Genomic DNA, 22,018 nt, shown 5'->3' with positions numbered 1-22,018 from the left:
AGATGAAAATCAATCCCAGGACTGCAAAAGAACTACAAACTCAAGGTCTTGCATTGAAAAGTTGAAAAATACATCGTAAAATACTGTATATTTTACAGTTTGTCACAATTCCCACCCTTAGTCCTACCATTACCAACGAAAGGTTACTGGTGTTACATTCAGTGTCTACTTTTGTTTCGTGCATTGCACAGCTGCAAAGATCCTGAAATTCATCTATGATGCTCTGTGTAGTGCTGGTTGGCAAGATCATTTTAGCCTGCATTTTTAAATGACACAAAGTCTGCTAATAGATTAACTGTGTCCTGTCCTTGTATTATGGCAAATCCCCCAATTTCTTGTTGCCTTTACTGCTGAACTGTCTACTTATGTTTTTGAGAAATATGGCTGGAAAATGATGTTCGGACACTGAAGTATTCAGAGCAACCTTCAAATGGACACAATACTTTCCCCCCCATCTTTGATATGAAATCTGATAGGGGCACAAAGAGCTGTGAAGTTTTGTGCAGCATACCCACATCCAGGAACTTGACAGCCGAGGTCACCAGTGAGCTTATAAAACTCCTCCTCAGTGGTCTCCCTTCTTGTTCTGTGATTCCTAGGCATATGTACGGTGGCTGGGAAGTGCAAATCGCAACAAATTAAAAAACCGCAACAAAATACAAAAACCCCACAACAAAATACAAAAACTCCACAACAAAATACAAAAACCCCACAACAAAATACAAAAAGCCCACAACAAATTACAAAAAAACCGCAACAAAATACAAAAACCCCACAACAAAATACAAAAACCCCACAACAAATTACAAAAATCCCACAACAAAATACAAAAAGCCCACAACAAATTACAAAAAGCCCACAACAAAATACAAAAAGCCCACAACAAAATACAAAAAGCCCACAACAAAATACAAAAAGCCCACAACAAAATACAAAAAGCCCACAACAAAATACAAAAAGCCCACAACAAATTACAAAAAGCCCACAACAAATTACAAAAAGCCCACAACAAATTAAAAATCCTTGACGGAAAGGGATTGTCTGAAATACCAGAAGTGACACAAGCGTGATGTCATGAGAGGGGGCGTGGCCAGGATTTTTGGTTGAGGTGCCAAATTTCTGGGCTGAACAAAGCCCTAGCGAAAGAGCGAAAGTACACGGATAACACCAGCTATGGTTCGTACTTGCTGTGCGGTCGGTTGTAAAGTTAGATCGCACGACCGGCAAGGGAATAAGGTTGAAAAGGGTTTATCTTTTCATTCTTTCCCCACCTGGAAGCAACATGAGGCAGCTCATGTATCGGATGTTACCAAAAGAATGCGTCTAGTCTGGATAGCAGCTGTGAGATGAGCTGATATCCAGTTCTCTTCCATCTCCAAATATCTGTTGGTGTGCTCCAGACATTTTCATTCCCGTAAGTTATAGATATGTTCATATCACTCTTTATCCGGTCTTTAAGTCTGACGTCACTAGCCGTGTCTGGGCTCAAACTCAGCTGCACGTCCATAAATCACAGGATCACTGTGGCATCACTGAGAGTTGAAAAACTATCTAAAGTCTTTCATCTTTAATAAAATGATCAGCGTTCTGCTCTGTGTAACAATTGAGTTTATCATCCAGGCATCCATGAAAACGAAACGGAATATATGACATTTAACAGAGTTAGAAATTAGCAGGAAGTTAGCTCGCTAGCTTCCATCTAAATGAGGGATTTTGGAAACAAATTAAAACGTACAGCTCTGCTATCACTTCCAACATAAATGAAGACAGAAAACTAAACAGCAGTGACGTTTGTAGGGTACTGTGAGTAAAATGTGTTTGATTTTCTCCCGAACATTCAAATTAGTGCAATCATAAATTCATTCATGAGGTGCAAATTAGAGTGAGAACATGTGGAGGCTCTGGCTACGTTCACACTGCACGCGAAAGCGCATCAAATCCGACTTTTTTGACCGTATGCAACCCATATCCAATCATGGTATGACGGTGTAAAAACAGCACAAATCCGATATTTTCAAATCCGATCTGGGTCACTTTCGTATGTGGTACTTAATCCGATACATATCTGATGTTTTAGAAAGCAACTGCTGTTTGAATGGTCATGTCGCATTAAATCCGTCTTTTATTTCACTGACACAAAACATATGCCAATTATCAGCGCTGGAGAAGACATTGAGAACACATGAGCGCTTCGTGTGCATCCCGTGCAGATGTTAGTGAAACTGTTGGGAAGACAACGTGAACATTTTATTTATACTGTATAATCTGCAGATTCTGACAGAAATCTGCAACTATCCTTTGAAGCACCGCTCCTCTCTAAAACAACAATAAGGATAATTATTAGGCCATATATAAATAACAAAATAACTTAAAGCAAAATTGGACAACGTAAAGTCTGAAACAAGTCTTTACATTAAGGGCCATCAGTCAAACAATACTGTTTGGTCTGGGTCTAAACAGAGCGCGTTGTGTGTGACGTCTTCTTTTGCGCATGCGGGCCACTTTGAGGGTTCACAAAGGACCGCGTTTGCTGTCACATTTTATTTGTAGTGTGAACAAGCAGACACAAAATCAGATTTAAATTAAAAAAAAATCGGAATTGAGCATTAAGACCTCCAGTGTGAACGTAGCCATAGTGAGTTCAGTGCATTGATGTGACATTGTCCTGAAGGATTTAGTTATTCTCAATGGTTAAAGAAATTGCAATTATTTATTCATATTTATTATAAATAATCCTAATTATATATCTTGCTTCCATGTTTGTGTCCTGTGTCACAAAAAATACATTTTTTACTATAATACATTGATTAATGACCTGCAGAATCTCCTTATCATATTACGTGTCCATAATTGTCACCTAAAGTCAAACTTTATGCTTTCTCCATCTTGAAAGTGATGACATCCTTGCATTACATACTTTAGGTTCATTTTCTGAAGGCAGGTTTCTGACAGAGAACAGGCAGATTTAGAATATAACATGCAGCGTTCTATAGATGGATACATAAAAAAATGAAAAATTACATGTATGTGCTAACTTTCTAAACACTTTGTTACATTTATGATAAAATGGATTTGAAAGTAGATAAAACACATTTATGTCAGCCTTGGCTCATTAGAGTCCTTGTCTTTAAATTAACTTTGTATGTTTCAGGTACTGCACTCTCAAAGACTGAATGAACCAGCATTGTGTCACGGTCTGGCTGGCAGACCGTGGGGAGATGGGGAAATAGGACCCAAACGCCGGACTCTTCAGTGCAACAGTGTTTATTTACGAGGTGGTGAAGTAAACAACAATTAATCCCCAGTTTCCCAGACTCCCGTGTAGTGTCTTCTTCTCAAAAGTCCCCGTGTAGTGCTCTCTGCCCCAGTGTCCCTGCACTCCCCGTGCTCACTGCTCCTTCTCGTCCCACACTCCTCCTGAGGGGAAAACAATAGAGGCAGCCGTTACAACTTATCCCAGCAGGCATACACTCACACTTGACTTGACTTGACTTGCTTGAAGACTGACGTGTAGTCAAACGCAATAATCCCGCGTCGGTGGAAGCTCCATCGCTCATCTAAATAGCTCCCCCGACGAGCCCAGATGAGGAGCAGGTGTGCGGCCAGGACTTCGGGTGTGGCCAGCCCTCAAGTTAGGCCACGCCCCCAGGGCTGAAGGCGCCTGTAACTTGGCCACAGCAGAAAGGCAGTACATACACACACACACACACATCTCTGCCTACATACAGATGTGCCAAGGGGCAGTGCAGACAACACACCAAATAATAATAATAATAATAATAATAATAATAATAATAACAATAACAACAACAGTCATAGTCCCCACTGCCCACGGACCCCGAGTCCCCAGAGCCGGGTCCGTGACACATTGGGTCATTGTGAGCATCACAGGGAAGGTTGAAGCCGCCCACTGCACCTGTATGGCCGGAGTCGTGGAGACCTGCATCCATGGCGCTGCTCTTCTGTTTAATGTAGAAGCAACAGTGCAGATCTGTGGCACAAGGACTGTTACAGATGAACCTGCATGCTGGGTTTTTCTGGGTAATATGACCAAGATACAGCCAGAGGTTGGCCATAAGATAGACTTCTCCTCTTCAGCTGCCCAAAAACGGCTCTGGATCAAAACATAAACAGACCATCCGTATTGAAAGGTAAAAGGAGCCGTCCCCAAAAACGAAAAATCCCACCTGCTAATGTGGAGGAGTTGTCACTGCTATTGGAATCTTTGCTGGAGCACAGTAAAGCTGTGGGTTGTGGGAATGACCCATAATGTTTTATATAGGGATCTAGATTTATGCCTGAAGTGCACTGCCATGTAAATAATTTGCATTTACTGAATATGTACTGACTGAGTACCACTGTTCAAAAGTTGAATAAAGAAACAAACTAATTTTTGCTCTTTTTTTATTAAAACCACTTTATAGAACATCACATCAGTTACAATGTAGAATCCATGTCATTTATAGTTTATAAAGGACAAAATGTTTACACAAAATCATGACAACATTTACACGATATCACCCACTACTAACGTTACTTTATTTACTATCAATTACTTCAATTTATCTTTTGAAAAATTACCGCTATTTATACAGCACAAGACTTAAGAATATTTAACAGGAGCAAGTTTCATTCTCCCCTGGTTTTACTACCACACTGTTCACCAAAACGGCAGCAAACCTTCACCATCTTATCCAGAAGGGTCACCTCTTCACCCTCACATGGAAGGAGTAATCTGATTGGCATGGTGGTATGTTTGAAGCAGGTCCCTTGTGTAGCGTTGGAACCCAGTCACGATGTCATCCATTTCATAGGCTGGTTTGCTGCAATAATGCCAAATAATTAGCAAGTCTATAAATAGAAGGTAGTTCTGCAAAATCACTCAGTAGGATGTTTTTTTTCTAATTTGCTATGACCTCAGAGTGCATCGAAAATAAAACTAATAGGCTATAAAGAGTGATATGAACATATTTAGAACTTACCGGAATGAAAATGTCTGGAGCACCAACAGATATTTGGAGATGGAAGAGAACAGGATATCAGCTCGTCTCACTGCTGCTATCCAGGCTAGACGCCTTCGTTTGGTAACACACGAGCTGCGTCATGTTGCTTCCAGGTTGGGAAAGAATGAAAAGACAAACCCTTTTCAAGCTTATTCTCTTGCCGGTCGTGCGATCGAACATTGCAGCGGACCACACAGCAAGAACGAACCATAGCTATGCTTTCGCTCCTTTTTCACTTAGACCCCCAAAATGGCGGATCGGGCCAAAATCCTTTCCACGCCCACCCCCGTGACACCACGCTCCAAAGCCCTATTAGGCTAATCGTTGTGTCACTTCCGGTATTTCAGACAATCCCTTTCCGTCAAGGATTTTTAATTTGTTGTGGGGTTTTTGTAATTTGTTGTGGGGTTTTTGTAATTTGTTGTGGGCTTTTTGTAATTTGTTGTGGGCTTTTTGTATTTTGTTGTGGGCTTTTTGTAATTTATTGTGGGCTTTTTGTAATTTGTTGTGGTTTTTTTTTAATTTGTTGCGGTTTTTTAATTTGTTGCGATTTGCACTTCCCAGCCACCGTACATATGTGAATGAATGGCAGAAAATGTTCTGAAAGTGGCAGGACAGTTCTCAGTTCCACAAGACAGCCTATAGTTAGCTACATGTTTGTGGCTTTAAACATGTAAACTGAACAATATAAATTTCCGTGCACTGAAGCCACAAAATTTAGAAATACACATAGTTGCAAAAAGTTCAGTGACCAATTACCTTTCCTAAATGACATATGCAATGCGAAAAATAAGAGTATTGTCAATAGGGACCAATTCCCAGTTTTTACATGATCAAAATTATTCACAAAAGGCTTTAATTAACAGAAAATGTGTGCCGACAAAAGAGCAGTGCACAAAAATGAAAAGATATTTGAGCTCGTAGCTTTAATGGGTTTAACATGACTTAGTCAGAACTCCGCACCGTACAGGCAGTACAAGCACACCTGAAAACACTGACCAGCTAACAGCTTTAAGCATTTGGGCGCAACCTCGGGAGTTCACCGATTCACCTGTTGCAAACGTCCAAGTTTTCTATCAAGTCTCATAAATCCATCGGCAACTATTACCTAACTAGTCTTTTGAGTCTCCACATTCATAGATATTGACATTTTGTCTTAGCATTTGAATTAAAATATCCTGGTAGCTTAAAAGTCAAAACAAACAGTAATAAGAACGCATTTCGGACTTCTCTCGAATAAGTGAAAAAAATACTTACCTTCAGACCAGAGGCGGAGGCAGACATTTGATACACCCGGGGCTTAGCCCTAAAGGGTAGTATGTGGGATTTGTTTAATTATAAAACTAGTTTTTAATTAAGCAGCAAGGCAGAACAAAATCAGGGCTGTATCAAGACACGTGGACTAAACCCCAATTCAACCAGACCCAGAACTGATCCGGAATTAAAACAGGACTACAACAGTTCAAAATCAGGACTATTGAGGACTTAACCAAAACAGAACCAGAATCAGAACTAGATGATAGTAGCACTAAAAATCATCATAGACCTGCACTACACTTATTTTTTAATTCTACCAAAGTTCTCTATTTAGATTCAGAAAAGTTTATATAATTATTTAGCCTTGTTGTGCAAACAAGCCTGCAAAACTTAATAAATATAGAATTTGAAAAGTAACAAATGGTATCTAAAAAGTTACACTAGACACTGGATACATGTTCTGATGAGTTTTGGTAAACAACCATGTGACTAACAGGTGTGTCTCACCTGCTCTTGTTCATCTCTGTTCTGTCCTCATTCTCTCTCTCTCTCTCTGTTCCTCTCTCTCTCTCTGTTCATCTCTCTCCCTCTGTTCCTCTCTCTCTCCCTCTGTTCCTCTCTCTCTCTGTTCCTCTCTCTCTCTGTTCCTCTCTCTCACTCTGTTCCCCTCTCTCTCTCTGTTCCTCTCTCTCTCCCTCTGTTCCTCTCTCTCTCTCTCTGTTCCTCTCTCTCTCTCTGTTCATCTCTCTCTCTCTGTTCCTCTCTGTTCCTCTCTGTTCCTCTCTCTCTCTCTGTTCCTCTCTCTCTCTGTTCCTCTCTCTCCCTCTGTTCATCTCTCTCTCTGTTCCTCTCTCTCTCTGTTCCTCTCTCTCTCTGTTCCTCTCTCTCTCTGTTCCTCTCTGTTCCTCTCTCTCTCTGTTCATCTCTCTCTCTGTTCCTCTCTCTCTCCCTCTGTTCCTCTCTCTCTCTGTTCCTCTCTCTCTCTGTTCCTCTCTCTCACTCTGTTCCCCTCTCTCTCTCTGTTCCTCTCTCTCTCCCTCTGTTCCTCTCTCTCTCTCTCTGTTCCTCTCTCTCTCTCTGTTCATCTCTCTCTCTCTGTTCCTCTCTGTTCCTCTCTGTTCCTCTCTCTCTCTCTGTTCCTCTCTCTCTCTGTTCCTCTCTCTCCCTCTGTTCATCTCTCTCTCTGTTCCTCTCTCTCTCTGTTCCTCTCTCTCTCTGTTCCTCTCTCTCTCTGTTCCTCTCTGTTCCTCTCTCTCTCTGTTCCTCTCTCTCTCTGTTCCTCTCTCTCTCTGTTCCTCTCTGTTCCTCTCTCTCTCTGTTCCTCTCTGTTCCTCTCTCTCCCTCTGTTCATCTCTCTCTCCCTCTGTTCGTCTCTCTCTCTTTCTGTTCCTCTCTCTCTCTGTTCCGCTCTCTCTCTCTCTGTTCCTCTCTCTCTCTGTTCCTCTCTCTCTCCCTCTGTTCCTCTCTCTCTCTGTTCCTCTCTCTCTCCCTCTGTTCCTCTCTCTCTCTGTTCCTCTCTCTCTCCCTCTGTTCCTCTCTCTCTCTGTTCCTCTCTCTCTCCCTCTGTTCCTCTCTCTCTCCCTCTGTTCCTCTCTCTCTCTGTTCCTCTCTCTCTCCCTCTGTTCCTCTCTCTCTCTGTTCCTCTCTCTCTCTCTGTTCCTCTCTCTCTCTCTGTTCCTCTCTCTCACTCTGTTCCCCTCTCTCTCTCTGTTCCTCTCTCTCTCCCTCTGTTCCTCTCTCTCTCTCTGTTCATCTCTCTCTCTCTGTTCCTCTCTGTTCCTCTCTCTCTCTGTTCCTCTCTCTCTCTGTTCCTCTCTCTCTCTGTTCCTCTCTGTTCCTCTCTCTCTCTGTTCCTCTCTGTTCCTCTCTCTCTCTCTTCCTCTCTCTCTCTCTGTTCATCTCTCTCTCTGTTCCTCTCTCTCTCTGTTCATCTCTCTCTCTCTCTGTTCCTCTCTCTCTCTGTTCATCTCTGTTCCTCTCTCTCTCTGTTCCTCTCTCTCTCTGTTCCTCTCTGTTCCTCTCTCTCTCTGTTCCTCTCTGTTCCTCTCTCTCTCTGTTCCTCTCTCTCTCTGTTCCTCTCTGTTCCTCTCTCTCTCTGTTCCTCTCTGTTCCTCTCTGTTCCTCTCTCTCTCTCTTCCTCTCTCTCTCTCTGTTCATCTCTCTCTCTGTTCATCTCTGTTCCTCTCTGTTCCTCTCTCTCTCTCTTCCTCTCTCTCTCTCTGTTCCTCTCTCTCTCTGTTCATCTCTCTCTCTCTCTGTTCCTCTCTCTCTCTGTTCATCTCTGTTCCTCTCTCCCTCTGTTCCTCTCTCTCTCTGTTCCTCTCTGTTCCTCTCTCTCTCTGTTCCTCTCTCTCTCTGTTCCTCTCTGTTCCTCTCTCTCTCTGTTCCTCTCTGTTCCTCTCTCTCTCTGTTCCTCTTTGTTCCTCTCTCTCTCTCTTCCTCTCTCTCTCTCTGTTCATCTCTCTCTCTGTTCCTCTCTCTCTCTGTTCATCTCTCTCTCTCTCTGTTCCTCTCTCTCTCTGTTCATCTCTGTTCCTCTCTCTCCCTGTGTTCATCTCTCTCTCTGTTCCTCTCTGTTCCTCTCTCTCTCTGTTCCTCTCTCTCTCTCTGTTCCTCTCTCTCCCTCTGTTCCTCTCTCTCTCTGTTCCTCTCTGTTCCTCTCTCTCTCTGTTCCTCTCTCTCTCTGTTCCTCTCTCTCTCTCTGTTCATCTCTCTCTCTGTTCCTCTCTCTCTCTCTGTTCATCTCTCTCTCTGTTCCTCTCTCTCTCTGTTCCTCTCTGTTCATCTCTCTCTCTGTTCCTCTCTCTCTCTCTGTTCATCTCTCTCTCTGTTCCTCTCTCTCTCTCTGTTCCTCTCTCTCTCTGTTCCTCTCTCTCTCTGTTCCTCTCTGTTCCTCTCTCTCTCTCTGTTCCTCTCTCTCTCTGTTCCTCTCTGTTCCTCTCTCTCTCTGTTCCTCTCTCTCTCTGTTCATCTCTCTCTCTCTCTGTTCCTCTCTCTCTCTCTGTTCATCTCTTTCTCTGTTCCTCTCTCTCTCTGTTCCTCTCTGTTCCTCTCTCTCTCTCTGTTCCTCTCTCTCTCTGTTCCTCTCTGTTCCTCTCTCTCTCTGTTCCTCTCTCTCTCTGTTCATCTCTCTCTCTCTCTGTTCCTCTCTCTCTCTGTTCCTCTCTCTCTCTGTTCCTCTCTGTTCCTCTCTCTCCCTCTGTTCATCTCTCTCTCCCTCTGTTCGTCTCTCTCTCTTTCTGTTCCTCTCTCTCTCTCTGTTCCGCTCTCTCTCTCTCTGTTCCTCTCTCTCTCTGTTCCTCTCTCTCTCTGTTCCTCTCTGTTCCTCTCTCTCTCTGTTCCTCTCTGTTCCTCTCTCTCTCTGTTCATCTCTCTCTCTCTCTGTTCATCTCTCTCTCTGTTCCTCTCTCTCTCTCTGTTCCTCTCTCTCCCTCTGTTCATCTCTCTCTCTGTTCCTCTCTCTCCCTCTGTTCCTCTCTCTCTCTGTTCCTCTCTGTTCCTCTCTCTCTCTGTTCCTCTCTGTTCCTCTCTGTTCCTCTCTCTCTCTGTTCCTCTCTCTCTCTGTTCATCTCTCTCTCTGTTCCTCTCTCTCTCTGTTCCTCTCTCTCTCTCTCTTTTCCTCTCTCTCTCTGTTCATCTCTGTTCCTCTCTCTCTCTGTTCCTCTCTCTCTCTGTTCCTCTCTGTTCCTCTCTCTCTCTGTTCCTCTCTCTCTCTGTTCCTCTCTGTTCCTCTCTCTCTCTGTTCATCTCTGTTCCTCTCTCTCCCTCTGTTCCTCTCTCTCTCTGTTCATCTCTGTTCCTCTCTCTCTCTGTTCCTCTCTGTTCCTCTCTCTCTCTGTTCATCTCTGTTCCTCTCTCTCTCTGTTCCTCTCTGTTCCTCTCTCTCTCTGTTCCTCTCTCTCTCTCTGTTCCTCTCTCTCCCTCTGTTCCTCTCTCTCTCTGTTCCTCTCTGTTCCTCTCTCTCTCTGTTCCTCTCTCTCTCTCTGTTCATCTCTCTCTCTGTTCCTCTCTCTCTCTCTGTTCATCTCTCTCTCTGTTCCTCTCTCTCTCTGTTCCTCTCTGTTCCTCTCTCTCTCTGTTCCTCTCTCTCTCTCTGTTCATCTCTCTCTCTGTTCCTCTCTCTCTCTCTGTTCATCTCTCTCTCTGTTCCTCTCTGTTCCTCTCTCTCTCTCTGTTCCTCTCTCTCTCTGTTCCTCTCTCTCTCTGTTCCTCTCTGTTCCTCTCTCTCTCTGTTCCTCTCTCTCTCTGTTCATCTCTCTCTCTCTCTGTTCCTCTCTCTCTCTGTTCCTCTCTGTTCCTCTCTCTCTCTGTTCCTCTCTCTCTCTGTTCCTCTCTGTTCCTCTCTCTCCCTCTGTTCATCTCTCTCTCCCTCTGTTCATCTCTCTCTCCCTCTGTTCGTCTCTCTCTCTTTCTGTTCCTCTCTCTCTCTCTGTTCCGCTCTCTCTCTCTCTGTTCCTCTCTCTCTCTGTTCCTCTCTCTCTCTGTTCCTCTCTGTTCCTCTCTCTCTCTGTTCCTCTCTGTTCCTCTCTCTCTCTGTTCATCTCTCTCTCTCTCTGTTCCTCTCTCTCCCTCTGTTCATCTCTCTCTCCCTCTGTTCCTCTCTCTCTCTCTCTGTTCCTCTCTCTCTCTGTTCATCTCTCTCCCTCTGTTCCTCTCTCTCTCTCTCTGTTGCTCTCTCTCTGTTCCTCTCTGTTCCTCTCTCTCTCTGTTCATCTCTCTCCCTCTGTTCCTCTCTCTCTCTCTCTGTTCCTCTCTCTCTCTGTTCCTCTCTCTCTGTTCATCTCTCTCCCTCTGTTCCTCTCTCTCTCTCTCTGTTCCTCTCTCTCTCTGTTCCTCTCTGTTCCTCTCTGTTCCTCTCTCTCCCTCTGTTTATCTCTCTCTCCCTCTGTTCATCTCTCTCTCTCTCTGTTCCTCTCTCTCCCTCTGTTCATCTCTCTCTCTCTCTGTTCCTCTCTCTCCCTCTGTTCATCTCTCTCTCCCTCTGTTCGTCTCTCTCTCTTTCTGTTCCTCTCTCTCTCTTTGTTCCTCTCTCTCTCTGTTCCTCTCTCTCCCTCTGTTCCGCTCTCTCTCTCTCTGTTCCTCTCTCTCTCTGTTCCTCTCTCCCTCTGTTCCGCTCTCTCTCTCTCTGTTCCTCTCTCTCTCTGTTCCTCTCTCTCTCTGTTCCTCTCTCTCTCTCTCTGTTCCTCTCTCTCTCTGTTCCTCTCTCTCTCTCTGTTCCTCTCTCTCCCTCTGTTCCTCTCTCTCTCTCTCTGTTCCTCTCTCTCTCTGTTCATCTCTCTCCCTCTGTTCCTCTCTCTCTCTCTCTGTTCCTCTCTCTCTCTGTTCCTCTCTCTCTCTGTTCATCTCTCTCCCTCTGTTCCTCTCTCTCTCTCTGTTCCTCTCTCTCTCTCTGTTCCTCTCTCTCTCTGTTCCTCTCTCCCTCTGTTCATCTCTCTCTCTCTCTGTTCCTCTCTCTCTCTGTTCCTCTCTCCCTCTGTTCATCTCTCTCTCTCTCTGTTCCTCTCTCTCTCTGTTCCTCTCTCTCCCTCTGTTCCTCTCTCTCTCTGTTCATCTCTCTCTCTGTTCATCTCTGTTCCTCTCTCTCCCTCTGTTCATCTCTCTCTCTCTCTGTTCCTCTCTCTCTCTGTTCCTCTCTCCCTCTGTTCATCTCTCTCTCTCTCTGTTCCTCTCTCTCTCTGTTCCTCTCTCTCCCTCTGTTCCTCTCTCTCTCTGTTCCTCTCTCTCTATGTTCCTCTCTGTTCCTCTCTCTCCCTCTGTTCATCTCTCTCTCTGTTCCTCTCTCCCTCTGTTCATCTCTCTCTCTCTCTGTTCCTCTCTCTCTCTGTTCCTCTCTCTCCCTCTGTTCGTCTCTCTCTCTTTCTGTTCCTCTCTCTCCCTCTGTTCCTCTCTCTCTCTGTTCCTCTCTCTCTATGTTCCTCTCTGTTCCTCTCTCTCCCTCTGTTCATCTCTCTCTCCCTCTGTTCATCTCTCTCTCCCTCTGTTCCTCTCTCTCTCTCTTTCTGTTCCTCTCTCTCCCTCTGTTCCTCTCTCTCTCTTTCTCTGTTCCTCTCTCTCCCTCTGTTCCTCTCTCTCTCTCTCTGTTCCTCTCTCTCTCTGTTCCTCTCTGTTCCTCTCTCTCTCTGTTCCTCTCTCCCTCTGTTCATCTCTCTCTCTCTCTGTTCCTCTCTCTCTCTGTTCCTCTCTCTCCCTCTGTTCCTCTCTCTCTCTGTTCCTCTCTCTCTCTGTTCCTCTCTCTCTCTGTTCCTCTCTCCCTCTGTTCGTCTCTCTCTCCCTCTGTTCCTCTCTCCCTCTGTTCATCTCTCTCTCCCTCTGTTCATCTCTCTCTCCCTCTGTTCCTCTCTCTCTCTCTTTCTGTTCCTCTCTCTCCCTCTGTTCCTCTCTCTCTCTTTCTCTGTTCCTCTCTCTCCCTCTGTTCCTCTCTCTCTCTCTCTGTTCCTCTCTCTCTCTGTTCCTCTCTGTTCCTCTCTCTCTCTGTTCCTCTCTCCCTCTGTTCATCTCTCTCTCTCTCTGTTCCTCTCTCTCTCTGTTCCTCTCTCTCCCTCTGTTCCTCTCTCTCTCTGTTCCTCTCTCTCTCTGTTCCTCTCTCTCTCTGTTCCTCTCTCCCTCTGTTCATCTCTCTCTCTCTCTGTTCCTCTCTCTCCCTCTGTTCGTCTCTCTCTCTTTCTGTTCCTCTCTCTCCCTCTGTTCCTCTCTCTCTCTGTTCCTCTCTCTCTATGTTCCTCTCTCTCCCTCTGTTCATATCTCTCTCTCTCTGTTCCTCTCTCTCTCTGTTCCTCTCTGTTCCTCTCTCTCTCTGTTCCTCTCTCTCTCTGTTCCTCTCTCCCTCTGTTCATCTCTCTCTCTCTCTGTTCCTCTCTCTCTCTGTTCCTCTCTCTCCCTCTGTTCCTCTCTCTCTCTGTTCCTCTCTCTCTCTGTTCCTCTCTCTCTATGTTCCTCTCTGTTCCTCTCTCTCCCTCTGTTCATCTCTCTCTCTGTTCCTCTCTCCCTCTGTTCATCTCTCTCTCTCTCTGTTCCTCTCTCTCTCTGTTCCTCTCTCTCCCTCTGTTCGTCTCTCTCTCTTTCTGTTCCTCTCTCTCCCTCTGTTCCTCTCTCTCTCTGTTCCTCTCTCTCTCTGTTCCTCTCTCTCCCTCTGTTCATCTCTCTCTCCCTCTGTTCATCTCTCTCTCCCTCTGTTCATCTCTCTCTCCCTCTGTTCCTCTCTCTCTCTCTTTCTGTTCCTCTCTCTCCCTCTGTTCCTCTCTCTCTCTCTCTGTTCCTCTCTCTCTCTGTTCCTCTCTGTTCCTCTCTCTCTCTGTTACTCTCTCTCTCTGTTCCTCTCTGTTCCTCTCTCTCTCTGTTCCTCTCTGTTCCTCTCTCTCTCTTTTCCTCTCTGTTCCTCTCTCTCTCTGTTCCCCTCTGTTCCTCTCTCCCTCTGTTCATCTCTCTCTCTCTCTGTTCCTCTCTCTCTCTGTTCCTCTCTCTCCCTCTGTTCCTCTCTCTCTCTGTTCCTCTCTCTCTCTGTTCCTCTCTCTCTATGTTCCTCTCTGTTCCTCTCTCTCCCTCTGTTCATCTCTCTCTCTCTCTGTTCCTCTCTCTCTCTGTTCCTCTCTCCCTCTGTTCATCTCTCTCTCTCTCTGTTCCTCTCTCTCTCTGTTCCTCTCTCTCCCTGTGTTCGTCTCTCTCTCTTTCTGTTCCTCTCTCTCCCTCTGTTCCTCTCTCTCTCTGTTCCTCTCTCTCTCTGTTCCCCTCTGTTCCTCTCTCTCCCTCTGTTCCTCTCTCTCTCTATGTTCCTCTCTGTTCCTATCTCTCCCTCTGTTCCTCTCTCCCTCTGTTCATCTCTCTCTCCCTCTGTTCATCTCTCTCTCCCTCTGTTCATCTCTCTCTCCCTGTGTTCCTCTCTCTCTCTCTTTCTGTTCCTCTCTCTCCCTCTGTTCCTCTCTCTCTCTTTCTCTGTTCCTCTCTCTCCCTCTGTTCCTCTCTCTCTCTCTCTGTTCCTCTCTCTCTCTGTTCCTCTCTGTTCCTCTCTCTCTCTGTTCCTCTCTCTCTCTGTTCCTCTCTGTTCCTCTCTCTCTCTGTTTCTCTCTCTCTGTTCCTCTCTGTTCCTCTCTCTCTCTTTTCCTCTCTGTTCCTCTCTCTCTCTGTTCCTCTCTCTCTCTGTTCCCCTCTGTTCCTCTCTCCCTCTGTTCATCTCTCTCTCTCTCTGTTCCTCTCTCTCTCTGTTCCTCTCTCTCCCTCTGTTCCTCTCTCTCTCTGTTCCTCTCTCTCTCTGTTCCTCTCTCTCTATGTTCCTCTCTGTTCCTCTCTCTCCCTCTGTTCATCTCTCTCTCTCTCTGTTCCTCTCTCTCTCTGTTCCTCTCTCCCTCTGTTCATCTCGCTCTCTCTCTGTTCCTCTCTCTCTCTGTTCCTCTCTCTCCCTGTGTTCGTCTCTCTCTCTTTCTGTTCCTCTCTCTCCCTCTGTTCCTCTCTCTCTCTGTTCCTCTCTCTCTATGTTCCTCTCTGTTCCTCTCTCTCCCTCTGTTCCTCTCTCCCTCTGTTCATCTCTCTCTCCCTCTGTTCATCTCTCTCTCCCTCTGTTCCTCTCTCTCTCTGTTCCTCTCTCTCTCTGTTCCTCTCTGTTCCTCTCTCTCTCTGTTCCTCTCTCTCTCTGTTCCTCTCTCTCTCTGTTCCTCTCTGTTCCTCTCTCTCTGTTCCTCTCTCTCTCTGTTCCTCTCTCTCTCTGTTCCTCTCTGTTCCTCTCTCCCTCTGTTCATCTCTCTCTCTCTCTCTGTTCCTCTCTCTCCCTCTGTTCATCTCTCTCTCCCTCTGTTCCGCTCTCTCTCTCTCTGTTCCTCTCTCTCTCTGTTCCTCTCTGTTCCTCTCTCTCTCTGTTCATCTCTCTCTCTGTTCCTCTCTCTCCCTCTGTTCCTCTCTCTCTCTGTTTCTCTCTCTCTCTGTTCCTCTCTCTCTCTCTGTTCATCTCTCTCCCTCTGTTCCTCTCTCTCTCTCTCTGTTCCTCTCTCCCTCTGTTCATCTCTCTCCTCTGTTCCTCTCTCTCTGTTCCTCTCTCTCTCTGTTCCTCTCTCTCTCTGTTCTCTCTCTCTCTCTGTTCACTCTCTCCTCTGTTCCTCTCTCTCTCTCCTGTTCCTCTCTCTCTCTGTTCCTCTCTCTCTCTGTTCATCTCTCTCCCTCTGTTCCTCTCTCTCTCTCTCTGTTCCCCTCTCTCTCTCTGTTCCTCTCTCTCCCTCTGTTCCTCTCTCTCTCTCTCTGTTCCTCTCTCTCTCTCTGTTCCTCTCTCTCTCTGTTCCTCTCTGTTCCTCTCTCCCTCTGTTCATCTCTCTCTCTCTCTGTTCCTCTCTCTCCCTCTGTTCATCTCTCTCTCTCTCTGTTCCTCTCTCTCTCTGTTCCTCTCTCCCTCTGTTCATCTCTCTCTCTCTCTGTTCCTCTCTCTGTTCCTCTCTCTCCCTCTGTTCGTCTCTCTCTCTTTCTGTTCCTCTCTCTCCCTCTGTTCCTCTCTCTCTCTCTCTGTTCCTCTCTCTCTATGTTCCTCTCTGTTCCTCTCTCTCCCTCTGTTCATCTCTCTCTCCCTCTGTTCATCTCTCTCTCTCTCTCTGTTCCTCTCTCCCTCTGTTCCTCTCTCTCTCTCTGTTCCTCTCTCTCCCTCTGTTCATCTCTCTCTCCCTCTGTTCGTCTCTCTCTCTTTCTGTTCCTCTCTCTCCCTCTGTTCCTCTCTCTCTCTCTGTTCCTCTCTCTCCCTCTGTTCGTCTCTCTCTCTGTTCATCTCTGTTCCTCTCTCCCTCTGTTCCTCTCTCTCTCTCTCTGTTCCTCTCTCTCTCTGTTCCTCTCTCTCCCTCTGTTCCTCTCTCTCTGTTCCTCTCTCTCTCTGTTCCTCTCTCTCTCTCTGTTCCTCTCTCTCTCTGTTCCTCTCTCTCCCTCTGTTCCTCTCTCTCTGTTCCTCTCTCTCTCTGTTCCTCTCTGTTCCTCTCTCTCTCTGTTCCTCTCTCTCTCTGTTCATCTCTCTCCCTCTGTTCCTCTCTCTCTCTCTCTGTTCCTCTCTCTCTCTGTTCCTCTCTCTCTCTGTTCATCTCTCTCCCTCTGTTCCTCTCTCTCTCTCTCTGTTCCTCTCTCTCCCTCTGTTCCTCTCTCTCTCTTTCTGTTCCTCTCTCTCTCTTTCTCTGTTCCTCTCTCTCCCTCTGTTCCTCTCTCTCTCTCTCTGTTCCGCTCTCTCTCTGTTCCTCTCTCTCTCTGTTCCTCTCTGTTCCTCTCTCTCTCTGTTCCTCTCTGTTCCTCTCTCTCTCTGTTCCTCTCTCTCTCTGTTCCTCTCTGTTCCTCTCTCTCTCTGTTCCTCTCTCTCTCTGTTCCTCTCTGTTCCTCTCTCTCTCTGTTCCTCTCTCCCTCTGTTCATCTCTCTCTCTCTCTGTTCCTCTCTCTCTCTGTTCCTCTCTCTCCCTCTGTTCCTCTCTCTCTCTCTCTCTGTTCCTCTCTCTCTCTCTGTTCCTCTCTCTCTCTCTGTTCATCTCTCTCCCTCTGTTCCTCTCTCTCTCTGTTCCTCTCTGTTCCTCTCTCTCTCTGTTCCTCTCTCTCTCTGTTCCTCTCTGTTCCTCTCTCTCCCTCTGTTCATCTCTCTCTCTTTCTGTTCCTCTCTCTCCCTCTGTTCCGCTCTCTCTCTCTCTGTTCCTCTCTGTTCCTCTCTCTCTCTGTTCCTCTCTGTTCCTCTCTCTCTCTGTTCCTCTCTCTCTCTTTCTCTGTTCCTCTCTCTCCCTCTGTTCCTCTCTCTCTCTCTCTGTTCCGCTCTCTCTCTGTTCCTCTCTCTCTCTGTTCCTCTCTCTCTCTGTTCCTCTCTGTTCCTCTCTCTCTCTGTTCCTCTCTCTCTCTGTTCCTCTCTGTTCCTCTCTCTCTCAGTTCCTCTCTGTTCCTCTCTCTCTCTGTTCCTCTCTCTCTCTGTTCCTCTCTGTTCCTCTCTCTCTCTGTTCCTCTCTGTTCCTCTGTTCATCTCTCTCTCTCTCTGTTCCTCTCTCTCCCTCTGTTCATCTCTCTCTCCCTCTGTTCCTCTCTCTCTCTGTTCCTCTCTCTCCCTCTGTTCTTCTCTCTCTCTCTCTGTTCTTCTCTCTCTCTTTTCCTCTCTCTCTCTGTTCATCTCTCTCCCTCTGTTCCTCTCTCTCTCTCTCTGTTCCTCTCTCTCTCTGTTCCTCTCTCTCTCTGTTCATCTCTCTCCCTCTGTTCCTCTCTCTCTCTCTCTGTTCCTCTCTCCCTCTGTTCATCTCTCTCTCTCTCTGTTCCTCTCTCTCCCTCTGTTCATCTCTCTCTCTCTCTCTGTTCCTCTCTCTCTCTGTTCCTCTCTCCCTCTGTTCATCTCTCTCTCTCTCTGTTCCTCTCTCTGTTCCTCTCTCTCCCTCTGTTCATCTCTCTCTCTTTCTGTTCCTCTCTCTCCCTCTGTTCCGCTCTCTCTCTCTCTGTTCCTCTCTCTCTATGTTCCTCTCTGTTCCTCTCTCTCTCTGTTCCTCTCTCTCTCTGTTCCTCTCTGTTCCTCTCTCTCTCTTTCTCTGTTCCTCTCTCTCCCTCTGTTCCGCTCTCTCTCTGTTCCTCTCTGTTCCTCTCTCTCTCTGTTCCTCTCTCTCTCTGTTCCTCTCTGTTCCTCTCTCTCTCTTTCTCTGTTCCTCTCTCTCCCTCTGTTCCGCTCTCTCTCTGTTCCTCTCTGTTCCGCTCTCTCTCTGTTCCTCTCTGTTCCTCTCTCTCTCTGTTCATCTCTCTCCCTCTGTTCCTCTCTCTCTCTCTCTGTTCCTCTCTCTCCCTCTGTTCCTCTCTCTCTCTTTCTGTTCCTCTCTCTCTCTTTCTCTGTTCCTCTCTCTCCCTCTGTTCCTCTCTCTCTCTCTCTGTTCCGCTCTCTCTCTGTTCCTCTCTCTCTCTGTTCCTCTCTGTTCCTCTCTCTCTCTGTTCCTCTCTGTTCCTCTCTCTCTCTGTTCCTCTCTCTCTCTGTTCCTCTCTGTTCCTCTCTCTCTCTGTTCCTCTCTCTCTCTGTTCCTCTCTGTTCCTCTCTCTCTCTGTTCCTCTCTCCCTCTGTTCATCTCTCTCTCTCTCTGTTCCTCTCTCTCTCTGTTCCTCTCTCTCCCTCTGTTCCTCTCTCTCTCTCTCTCTGTTCCTCTCTCTCTCTCTGTTCCTCTCTCTCTCTCTGTTCATCTCTATCCCTCTGTTCCTCTTTCTCTCTGTTCCTCTCTGTTCCTCTCTCTCTCTGTTCCTCTCTCTCTCTGTTCCTCTCTGTTCCTCTCTCTCCCTCTGTTCATCTCTCTCTCTTTCTGTTCCTCTCTCTCCCTCTGTTCCGCTCTCTCTCTCTCTGTTCCTCTCTGTTCCTCTCTCTCTCTGTTCCTCTCTGTTCCTCTCTCTCTCTGTTCCTCTCTCTCTCTTTCTCTGTTCCTCTCTCTCCCTCTGTTCCTCTCTCTCTCTCTCTGTTCCGCTCTCTCTCTGTTCCTCTCTCTCTCTGTTCCTCTCTCTCTCTGTTCCTCTCTGTTCCTCTCTCTCTCTGTTCCTCTCTCTCTCTGTTCCTCTCTGTTCCTCTCTCTCTCAGTTCCTCTCTGTTCCTCTCTCTCTCTGTTCCTCTCTCTCTCTGTTCCTCTCTGTTCCTCTCTCTCTCTGTTCCTCTCTGTTCCTCTGTTCATCTCTCTCTCTCTCTGTTCCTCTCTCTCCCTCTGTTCATCTCTCTCTCCCTCTGTTCCTCTCTCTCTCTGTTCCTCTCTCTCCCTCTGTTCTTCTCTCTCTCTCTCTGTTCTTCTCTCTCTCTTTTCCTCTCTCTCTCTGTTCATCTCTCTCCCTCTGTTCCTCTCTCTCTCTCTCTGTTCCTCTCTCTCTCTGTTCCTCTCTCTCTCTGTTCATCTCTCTCCCTCTGTTCCTCTCTCTCTCTCTCTGTTCCTCTCTCCCTCTGTTCATCTCTCTCTCTCTCTGTTCCTCTCTCTCCCTCTGTTCATCTCTCTCTCTCTCTCTGTTCCTCTCTCTCTCTGTTCCTCTCTCCCTCTGTTCATCTCTCTCTCTCTCTGTTCCTCTCTCTGTTCCTCTCTCTCCCTCTGTTCATCTCTCTCTCTTTCTGTTCCTCTCTCTCCTCTGTTCCGCTCTCTCTCTCTCTGTTCCTCTCTCTCTCTGTTCCTCTCTGTTCCTCTCTCTCTCTGTTCCTCTCTCTCTCTGTTCCTCTCTGTTCCTCTCTCTCTCTTTCTCTGTTCCTCTCTCTCCCTCTGTTCCGCTCTCTCTCTCTCTGTTCCTCTCCGTTCCTCTCTCTCTCTGTTCCTCTCTGTTCCTCTCTCTCTCTGTTCCTCTCTCTCTCTGTTCCTCTCTGTTCCTCTCTCTCTCTCTCTCTGTTCCTCACTGTTCCTCTCTCTCTCTGTTCCTCTCTGTTCCTCTCTCTCTCTGTTCCTCTCTCTCTCTGTTCCTCTCTGTTCCTCTCTCTCTCTTTCTCTGTTCCTCTCTCTCCCTCTGTTCCTATCTCTCTCTCTCTGTTCCTCTCTCTCTCTGTTCCTCTCTGTTCCTCTCTCTCTCTGTTCCTCTCTGTTCCTCTCTCTCTCTGTTCCTCTCTCTCTCTGTTCCTCTCTGTTCCTCTCTGTTCCTCTCTCCCTCTGTTCATCTCTCTCTCTCTCTGTTCCTCTCTCTCCCTCTGTTCATCTCTCTCTCCCTCTGTTCCTCTCTCTCTCTGTTCCTCTCTCTCCTCTGTTCCTCTCTCTTTCTGTTCCTCTCTCTCTCTGTTCATCTCTCTCCCTCTGTTCCTCTCTCTCTCTCTCTCTGTTCCTCTCTCTCTCTGTTCCTCTCTCTCTCTCTGTTCATCTCTCTCCCTCTGTTCCTCTCTCTCTCTCTCTGTTCCTCTCTCTCTCTCTGTTCCTCTCTCTCTCTGTTCCTCTCTGTTCCTCTCTCCCTCTGTTCATCTCTCTCTCTCTCTGTTCCTCTCTCTCCCTCTGTTCATCTCTCTCTCTCTCTGTTCCTCTCTCTCTCTGTTCCTCTCTCCCTCTGTTCATCTCTCTCTCTCTCTGTTCCTCTCTCTGTTCCTCTCTCTCCCTCTGTTCGTCTCTCTCTCTTCTGTTCCTCTCTCTCCCTCTGTTCCTCTCTCTCTCTCTCTGTTCCTCTCTCTCTATGTTCCTCTCTGTTCCTCTCTCTCCCTCTGTTCATCTCTCTCTCCCTCTGTTCATCTCTCTCTCTCTCTCTGTTCCTCTCTCCCTCTGTTCCTCTCTCTCTCTCTGTTCCTCTCTCTCCCTCTGTTCATCTCTCTCTCCCTCTGTTCGTCTCTCTCTCTTTCTGTTCCTCTCTCTCCCTCTGTTCCTCTCTCTCTCTCTGTTCCTCTCTCTCCCTCTGTTCGTCTCTCTCTCTGTTCATCTCTGTTCCTCTCTCCCTCTGTTCCTCTCTCTCTCTCTCTGTTCCTCTCTCTCTCTGTTCCTCTCTCTCCCTCTGTTCCTCTCTCTCTGTTCCTCTCTCTCTCTGTTCCTCTCTCTCTCTCTGTTCCTCTCTCTCTCTGTTCCTCTCTCTCCCTCTGTTCCTCTCTCTCTGTTCCTCTCTCTCTCTGTTCCTCTTGTTCCTCTCTCTCTCTGTTCCTCTCTCTCTCTGTTCATCTCTCTCCCTCTGTTCCTCTCTCTCTCTCTCTGTTCCTCTCTCTCTCTGTTCCTCTCTCTCTCTGTTCATCTCTCTCCCTCTGTTCCTCTCTCTCTCTCTCTGTTCCTCTCTCTCCCTCTGTTCCTCTCTCTCTCTTCTGTTCCTCTCTCTCTCTTTCTCTGTTCCTCTCTCTCCCTCTGTTCCTCTCTCTCTCTCTCTGTTCCGCTCTCTCTCTGTTCCTCTCTCTCTCTGTTCCTCTCTGTTCCTCTCTCTCTCTGTTCCTCTCTGTTCCTCTCTCTCTCTGTTCCTCTCTCTCTCTGTTCCTCTCTGTTCCTCTCTCTCTCTGTTCCTCTCTGTTCCTCTGTTCATCTCTCTCTCCCTCTGTTCCTCTCTCTCTCTGTTCCTCTCTCTCCCTCTGTTCCGCTCTCTCTCTCTCTGTTCCTCTCTCTCTCTGTTCCTCTCTCTCTCTCTCTGTTCCTCTCTCTCTCTGTTCCTCTCTCTCTCTCTGTTCATCTCTCTCCCTCTGTTCCTCTCTCTCTCTGTTCCTCTCTGTTCCTCTCTCTCTCTGTTCATCTCTCTCCCTCTGTTCCTCTCTGTTCCTCTCTCTCTCTGTTCCTCTCTCTCTCTGTTCCTCTCTGTTCCTCTCTCTCCCTCTGTTCCGCTCTCTCTCTCTCTGTTCCTCTCTGTTCCTCTCTCTCTCTGTTCCTCTCTGTTCCTCTCTCTCTCTGTTCCTCTCTCTCTCTGTTCCTCTCTGTTCCTCTCTCTCTCTGTTCCTCTCTCTCTCTTTCTCTGTTCCTCTCTCTCTCTCTCTGTTCCGCTCTCTCTCTGTTCCTCTCTCTCTCTGTTCCTCTCTCTCTCTGTTCCTCTCTGTTCCTCTCTCTCTCTGTTCCTCTCTTGTTCTCTCTCTCTGTTCCTCTCTGTTCCTCTCTCTCTCTGTTCCTCTCTGTTCCTCTCTCTCTCTGTTCTCTCTCTGTTCCTCTCTCTCCTCTGTTCATCTCTCTCTCTCTCTGTTCCTCTCTCTCCCTCTGTTCATCTCTCTCTCCCTCTGTTCCTCTCTCTCTCTGTTCCTCTCTCTCCCTCTGTTCCTCTCTCTCTCTCTCTGTTCCTCTCTCTCTCTGTTCCTCTCTCTCTCTGTTCATCTCTCTCCCTCTGTTCCTCTCTCTCTCTCTCTGTTCCTCTCTCTCTCTGTTCCTCTCTCTCTCTGTTCATCTCTCTCCCTCTGTTCCTCTCTCTCTCTCTCTGTT

General features: G+C 47.0%; 1 protein-coding gene across 3 annotated transcripts in view; it reads left to right on the top strand.

Annotated features, from left to right (window-relative positions):
* LOC146377003 (NACHT, LRR and PYD domains-containing protein 12-like) overlaps positions 1–22,018 on the top strand; it is a 554,927-nt gene that overhangs the window by 510,376 nt on the left and 22,533 nt on the right. The window contains exon 10 of one of the 3 annotated variants that reach the window (XM_084944980.1): positions 3,152–3,409. The exons of the other annotated variants lie outside the window; for them this stretch is intronic. Coding sequence (XP_084801106.1) covers positions 3,152–3,173 — 22 coding nt within the window. The 3' untranslated portion in view covers positions 3,174–3,409. Of the gene's footprint in view, positions 1–3,151; positions 3,410–22,018 lie in introns of those variants that run through there. 3 annotated transcript variants of the gene reach the window in all.

Source organism: Perissodus microlepis, chromosome 11 (genome assembly GCF_051167445.1).
Source record: "Perissodus microlepis isolate ML-2025 ecotype Zambia chromosome 11, ASM5116744v1, whole genome shotgun sequence".
Lineage (NCBI taxonomy): Eukaryota > Metazoa > Chordata > Actinopteri > Cichliformes > Cichlidae > Perissodus > Perissodus microlepis.
The sequence above is the reverse complement of the archived record's forward strand: the minus strand, read 5'-3'. Positions and strand labels throughout refer to the sequence as shown.